The sequence below is a fragment of the Rhea pennata genome, chromosome 2, assembly GCF_028389875.1.
Source record: "Rhea pennata isolate bPtePen1 chromosome 2, bPtePen1.pri, whole genome shotgun sequence".
Taxonomy (NCBI): domain Eukaryota; kingdom Metazoa; phylum Chordata; class Aves; order Rheiformes; family Rheidae; genus Rhea; species Rhea pennata.
The window spans coordinates 91,450,882-91,458,197 of record NC_084664.1 but is presented as its reverse complement, the minus strand read 5'-3'; the positions used below and the strand labels follow the sequence as shown (position 1 = coordinate 91,458,197).

General features: G+C 37.5%; 1 protein-coding gene across 1 annotated transcript; it reads right to left on the bottom strand.

Annotated features, from left to right (window-relative positions):
• Nucleotides 1–1,337: 1,337 nt before the first annotated feature.
• On the bottom strand, nt 1,338–7,107 carry PRL (prolactin). Its single transcript, XM_062568031.1, has 5 exons — nt 7,077–7,107; nt 5,343–5,524; nt 4,788–4,895; nt 3,320–3,499; nt 1,338–1,529 (listed from the first exon to the last, which is right to left on the bottom strand). Exons 1-5 carry the CDS (start codon nt 7,102–7,104, stop codon nt 1,338–1,340), a joined length of 690 nt encoding a protein of 229 aa, XP_062424015.1. The 5' UTR covers nt 7,105–7,107.
• Between the last annotated feature and the right edge of the window lie 209 nt (nt 7,108–7,316).

The window sequence follows — 7,316 nt, the reverse complement described above, 5'->3', positions numbered from 1 at the left end:
TCAGTTTATACTTATCCAAATGAAATCTGAGGTAATCAATAGCTGAGGAGTCACAGACCATAGTATATATAATGAGAAATGCAAATCATTACATCTCACATAGAATGATTGAAAAGAGACCTTCCTGGCAATTGGTAGTGTCTCATCGCTTAAGTGAATACCTGTTACAGATGTGCTTATTCCATCATGGTAGTTTGGATCTTAAGTCCTTAAAGCTGTACTCATGGTTTTTCAGTCTTCCACCAAGTTGGCTCAGCTCTGGAGTGACCCAGCTGGCTTGTCTAGTGAGAAGCCAAATCCCTGAGGAGCTGATCTAATTTAAGCTCCTCTTTACTGAAACTATGAGATGAACCCTGGGCCTTGTTTGTGTATGACTTACAAAGATAGTATGTAGACACGGCCAGTGGCTCCAGCTTCCATGTGACTGCTTATTTGTTGTGTGAGTAACTGCAACCATGACATGATTTGTGGGGAATGTCAAGTGTAGTGGATATTATCCTGAGTGGATGACCTGTACTTACTATTGTGTCCTACTGGAAACTATTGATTGTTTTACTCTGAGATAGTTGCCTGAAGGGTACTGAATTTTCCTTGGAACTGCCTAAGTTTCCCAACTTTTTCTACTGACTTTTCCAGTCAATAAAGAAATGGAAGTACCGCAGCAAGTGTCCTTAAAGTTCCAGATGTGTCTTTTCTCTTCATAGACTGTATGGGTAATCAGTAGCTATGTTAGACTGAATTTCTTACCTTTCCCTACCCTACTCAGAAAATTTTTTTACCTGAATAAAGCATCTAAGCAAGGTAGATTGGATTTCAAACCATACTTTTAGTTTAGGATAATTTAGTGTAATAGATGCTTAATCTGCTTTTTGATGCCCCTCCTTTTTTAGTGTGCTTTTTTGGAGAGGGAGCAATGGAAGCCTGAAATTCTGTCATATATCAGTAACTGAAGCTTGAGATTTAAAAGGAGAAGCTGCTGCTAAAGATAGAAGCCATACTAGCTATTTTATGCACTGATATCACTCAGATTTATGCATTTTGGATTTAGTAATATTTTTATTTGCATCTGCATGATCTGGTTATCACTGTAAAGCTACTAGGCGAAGTGATTAGATAGAAAAGTGTATCCTTGTGATACAAGTAATTTATAACATTTTAAAACACCAAGGTGAATGGTTGCTAATGGTTGCAGCAGAATTTGCACAAACATGCTTGAAAGTTACTGATAATTCTGATACAGGATAGTGTGACTTTTTGTAAAGTTTCCATTGAAAAGTGACAAAGGAACTAGAGGGCTGTGTTGAATGATTTCAGTAGGTGATTAGGCCTGTGAGTGCTTAGCAATTGCTGTCATGGATTAGGCGGCACTTCAGAAGCTTCAGATAGTTGTCAATTTTGTGGGAATCTCTGCGGAGGCAATGCAGCAGATTGTAAAAGGCAAAGAGTCGGGAGTCCTCATCAGCAAGCTGCAGGGATGGAAGGCCTGCCCACTGAGAGTAGATTTCATTGCCTATGTCACCAGGATGAACCTAAAGACACAAAATGACATTGTACTAATGAAACTGACTGGAGGTAAAATGGAATATTAAGAAATGCCATCCTTGAGGAATGTTAATTAGTAGCCTATAGCTTGTCAGTTATTGTCTGTTACAGCTTTCCAGTACAATGTTGTATACCCTCATAATGATTTTGAGTGGACCTCTATGAGATTTTCCAGTTTACTTCCCTATAATATGCAAGGTGCTTAACAACACCAGTAGTGTTTTAATAGATCCAATCTTTTTGTTAATATTTAGTGGAATCTGACTTTGCAGAGAAATCAAACCTTCCATCATGTATTGACTTATTAGTGACATTTCTTTTTGGTTCCTTCCACCTTAGAATCTTTGTAAGCACTTTTTTTCTCAGAAATTTGTGTGTATCTTCAGCCTATCTCTTAGATAATATCTCTGGTATGGGCAGCTTCAAGAACATGTCACCAGACATCTTCAAACAGTACATCTTCATGTTGTATTTCATAAAAAAAAAAAAAAAAAAGAAAAAAAACACAGTCACCTCTAATGCTAAAAAGCTACATGTAGGAACTCATGTAATTGGGTAGAATCTGAGATGAATGTTGGTTTTAGGTCTTTTCATTTGAAAGAGGCAATCATTCATTTTCTCAAATTGTAGAAATCTACCTTTCATAGCATGAGGAAAAACTGTGCCAATTTCTACTTGTGAATCTTTCCTATTTCCCACCAGTTATACTTTGTGAAAACACATGGGAGAGTATCTGTGGAGTCTCTCTCACTCATTTTAAGCAACTGGAAAAAGAACCAATGGACCTGCTGTCACTCAAAACCATGGTTTGACATTAATGAATTTCCCAGTCTTGTCTCCAAACCCCTTCTGTAAATAATTTGAATGAGAAGGTGGCGACAAGGTATGTACCAGCACTTGACTGTTATCTTGGATCCCCTTCTGCAAGATTTTATAATTGGATATGGAGTAGAGATGTATTTGATTACACTGATAAATGCCTTTGTGGCCTGGATGGGATAAAGTTGCTGAGTAAATAGACAGATGCCAGAAAGAGAGAGACCGTATGTGAGCCAGTGGAAGGTAGAAGATGGAGTGATGGTGGCACTCATAATGCTGTTCAACTATTCACAGCCTAAGCAAAAGCCAGTAAAGTCAGAAACTCTTATTAACATCTAGCTTACTGACAGAATGATATATAGTGTCTACCAGAGGCCCCTTGAAAAATAAACAAGCTAGAGCTGCTTTTATTCAGGAAAGCTTTCAATCAATTACTGATAACAAAGGGTATTTGAGTATGGGTTTTATCAGGTTAGCCCTGTGGTCTAACCTTACAAAAGTGTGGGGAACCAAGTCGGAGCCAGAGTTCTGAGGAACCAGCATGAGAAAAGAGAAGTGAAAGTTGCCTTGATTACTTAGCTGTATGCCACATCTTTGCAATAGGCAGACTTCAAGAACAGTTTTAAACATTCTATCAATTTCTTAAAACTATACACAATACCTGTGTGTATGCAGACATGTATAAATACATCTATACAAACTATACTTGCCATTAAAGTAGGACTGGACTATGCTGTATTATTCTATGCCAGTCACATCACATGGTCTCTTTACAAATCATAAGATGCCAAAAAAAGTTACAGCTGACATGTTCTCAGATTCAGTTGTCTGTAATTGGCTCCTTTTTCTTCTTTTACATCTACCATTTCCTTTCTTATTCCAAGTAGGGAGAGCCTACTACTGTATGTGGCTTTCTTACAGCAGTAGGCTGGAAGACTGTTAAGGACCTAGTACTTACCCGTCCAACTATTTTCTCCATTCCTTCTAGAAGTCGCTTATTTTGTTCCTCAATCTCTACAGCCTTCCAGAGGATGGTGTCTGGAGCTGCTTTGATTCTTTGTACTTCAGATGCCAGATGAATCAGAGGATCATTCCAGGAGCGCAGTACACCCACTACTAAATTCAGCAGGTCTTCATGCTGCTCATCCACATTAAGAAGAGGCAGTTAAAACAGGAAGGCTATGTGCTATAGGTGCAAGGAGGGGTTTACAGCAGTGTCTGTAGTGTCAGGGGAATTATTCCATGACCTTCCACTAACTGTACCCTCTTTCAAATGACTTTTCTGTCTTGGATACCTCTGCACAATTGCATTTTTGAAATTGGTCATTCTTACCAAACTGTTTTACTGTAATAGCACAGATAGCTATAATATAATGGAAAATATCACTGAAGGTTTTGCGCATTACAAGCTAGTGGATACAACTGTGTTTCATCTCTGTAAAAAAGCTCATCTGATTTTTTTAATGAACATTCTAAAGTCCTATGATACTTTTTAAAAATGGAAGATGCTTATTATAAACTACTTAGTAGCTTTTATTACTGCTATATAACTCATCTCCAATGATAGTTCTCTGGAAACATTTTAAAAAGTTTCTTTCTTGTGGGCAAATAAAAATTCAAAAAGCTTACAGCTATGGAACTTTTTGACCATTTCCTCTTTGCTAGATGCACTGGATGGATCTTAACTCTATCAGACTTATGTTCTGATCCCAGGACTGTGAATTCCAGTACACCCAAGAGGATTTCTGAACTACAAACTGAGAAGATGATGCAACAGGGTTGCAAGACTATTTTTGCCTTGAAACTGATTTAAAAAAAAAAAAAAAAAAAAAAAAAAAAAGTATTTCTGGCACTTTCCCATTCATACATGTGCTTACTTCTTTTTCATCCAGAATATTTTCAGTCTGTGAGCAGAGACTGAGCAAGACTATCCTCATTTATTTACCATTATTATATTGACATAGGTAGCATGTTTCTCTTTACAAGTAGTTTGTGATATTCCACAGTAAAATCTCTGTACCTGGGTGATGATTTGACCACTTTCAGCTACTAGTAACCGCAAGAATATCTGTTCAGTATCTATTTGTAATGTTAGTGCCTTCAGTTACTGGGAAGACATCTACCTATATACAGTATTCACTATAAAGACAATCTATTTTTTTGTTTATTAATAATTTTCTTAGATGTTTTAAAATAAAGTTCAAATGTTGTAGTGTGCTGAGTCTGTAGCGTAAGATGAACTTATGTACATCTTTATAGTTTGTAACTTAATATCAGCAGTTGTTAACATTTCTTGGTTTTTGGTGCTTTCCTCTTCCTGGCTTTTTTATTTTGAATGAACTATTTCCCTCTCTCTGTTTGCTGCCTCTTTATTGCTTTTTCCTTCTCCTCTATCTCACACTGAATGCATTAGAAACGGGACTTACGTGAATCTGCTGAGCTTGCTCCTTGTCTTCAGGAGTGGTTAGGGAGGAAGTGTGGCAGCCATTAACAGCTTTTGTAATAAAACCCCGGCCCTGAGCATAGCGTTCGTCCTGCAGATCAGCAAGAACAGGCATTATTGAAATGTAAGTAAGAAGAGCTGCAGTTCAGATAGTATATTAGGTAATTGTTGTTCCGTTGCTTTTATCATTGCTTTTATGCTATAAAGGTCAAAAGTATTGGCTCCTTTTTCTTCCTTTACATCTACCATTTCCTTTCTTATTCCGAGTAGGGAGAGCCTACTACTGTGTTCAGTATTCAAGCGAGCATTTAGATTGAAAATGGCACCTAGCAAAGGAAAACTTGTCCCATAGATAAAGAATGATGGGAAAATGGTATATTTGTAATAGAAGTGTTGAGGATCTTAATGGTCAAAATGATAAGTAGATGTGGTCACTATTGGGACTATTGCCTTCTGTAAAGCAGTCATATTTGTTAAATTACTGAAGGATTTCATATGTTAACATATGTTTGTGCTTAAAAAAAGGCAGAGTACTTACAAATTCATTGAATATTTCTGAAGAGAGGAAGTGGATGTAATGTGAAAGTTTAACTGCCCGATCAAAAAGTTCCCCAAGGGAGACTTGGCAACTGACAGATCCATTGGGGCAGATTGGCAAGGACATCACTCCTTTCTTGGTCAGGAACATGTTGGACACCAGAAGGACCACCAGCAACAAACCTATTCAGGTTTAACATATACCAAAACAGAAGCACATTGACACATACTGCATTTAGAAGTAATTAGCAAGGCCAGAAGTAACTGATCAGAATGTGGGAAGATGTTTCCTGTGCTCACTGACATGGCTCAGAGTACCCCTTGCACTGGCTGCTGAAAATAGATGGAGGAGGAAAGCACTATAACTCTATTATCCCTTCCTTCCTTCCTCCTAGTTATGTAGCTGAGGCTATTGCAGGTTGAGGGGAGAAAGTTACCTGTGTTACAGTATACTATATTCAGAACAATCTCTTACTGTTGTGCTCGACTTTATTACATAGTGATAAATGGATGAAAAAAATCAAACTTCTTCACTGTGTAAATATAGATACACAATTATATTTGCACAGATATATAAGTTTGGAAAGTAGATTGTTCTCTCCTCCTCTTCTTCTTCTTCTTCTTTTTTTCCTTCTCCTCCTCCTCCCATGGGCCCTTTTCTTCTTTGCAAACATTTGGAGTTTAAATTAATTTTGTGGGAGGGTGGTTAGGTCACTCTCCTAAGGTTTTGATTGTCTTGGGAGTTCCTTCAGAAGATTTCCAGCAGCTGTGCTGCTTTACTTTTTAGCGTTTAACCCTACATTGCATATTGCTAAGAAAAAGGAGAGGACATTTGACTTTTTCCCTCAGTTTCTGAAACTGATACACGGGACTTATAAAAGACAAAAACTCACATATTTAAAATTAACTTAATAGTTAAGTTTTCTATTCACCAATACAAAATATGTACAAAACCCAACCCTTTAAAAGCAATATTGGGTAAATGAGCATACTCATTTGAAGAATACTATTCTTAGAGTTTTCAGTGCTGGAAATTGGCCTGCTATATGCTTTGATTGAGCAGACTTATTATCAGTGCTTAATTAAAATGTACTCCATAAATCAGCAGAGCCCTCCCTACTGTTACCATGTGATAGGTTTCTTTATAGCTGTCATTTTAAGAAAAGTACACCTATTTACACCATATTAAAAGAAGCCCTTCTCCTTCCCCATAAACAATGTACATTCAGTGTCCTTTAGTTAAAAGTGTATTCTGGGGAATAATTCTATGAATAAGAAAACCTGAGACCTGTTGGCTTAGGAAGTTGAGAATGGTTTTGAAAACATTCAGTTATAAGTTACTAAACTACTTCTGGACTTTGTGGCTAATGACTCAGTTGTTGTCTTCTGACAGCTACACAGTGGTGTCTGGCAGTAGCAAAGCAGTCTGGATCCAGCCCTTAGGGTGCAGGTGCCACTTCTGTCAAGCCAATTATTTGTGACACTCATCAGCACAAGGATAGTCTTAGGAGACCAAAGACTGTGTGAAAAAGGGATCAAGCTGCCTTCTAATTTGAAAGTTTGAACACTAAACATTTGAGGTGGAGGCAGCTTTCACCAGTACTGAAAGCTTCTTTGACTACTGGTGGCTGGAAGACCTGAGTTTCTACAGTTAAAACCTTTCAGTTGCTTCTTAATTCAATCTAAATTTAAAGAAGCATAAAAGTTAACAGCAAGAGAATCACAAAAGTCTTACCTTTCACTGAAGCCCCCTTGTTGCCCATGGTAGAGACCCTGTATGGTGACTTGCTCTACCAAAAGGAAGTCTAAATACCACCTCTTGTTTTCTGAACATGCCAGATTTATATATGCCATCCAGGGTCCATATTGCATACATTCAGCAGGTCATGAAGTTTACCTCGATAATTACAAACATCAAATTGCCGTTCTTTCACATTCATATTCAATATTTTTTGTTTTTTTATTTTTAACTGTG

Excerpts from the sequence above, each read along its gene's own strand:
- PRL (XM_062568031.1), bottom strand. The coding sequence starts at position 7,104 with ATGGGCAACAAGGGGGCTTCAGTGAAAG. Across the intron at positions 3,500-4,787 it reads AGCAAGCTCAGCAGATTCAC|CATGAAGACCTGCTGAATTT; the intron begins GTAAGTCCCGTT and ends GTGGATGAGCAG. Across the intron at positions 1,530-3,319 it reads TGGAGAAAATAGTTGGACGG|GTTCATCCTGGTGACATAGG; the intron begins GTAAGTACTAGG and ends TTGTGTCTTTAG.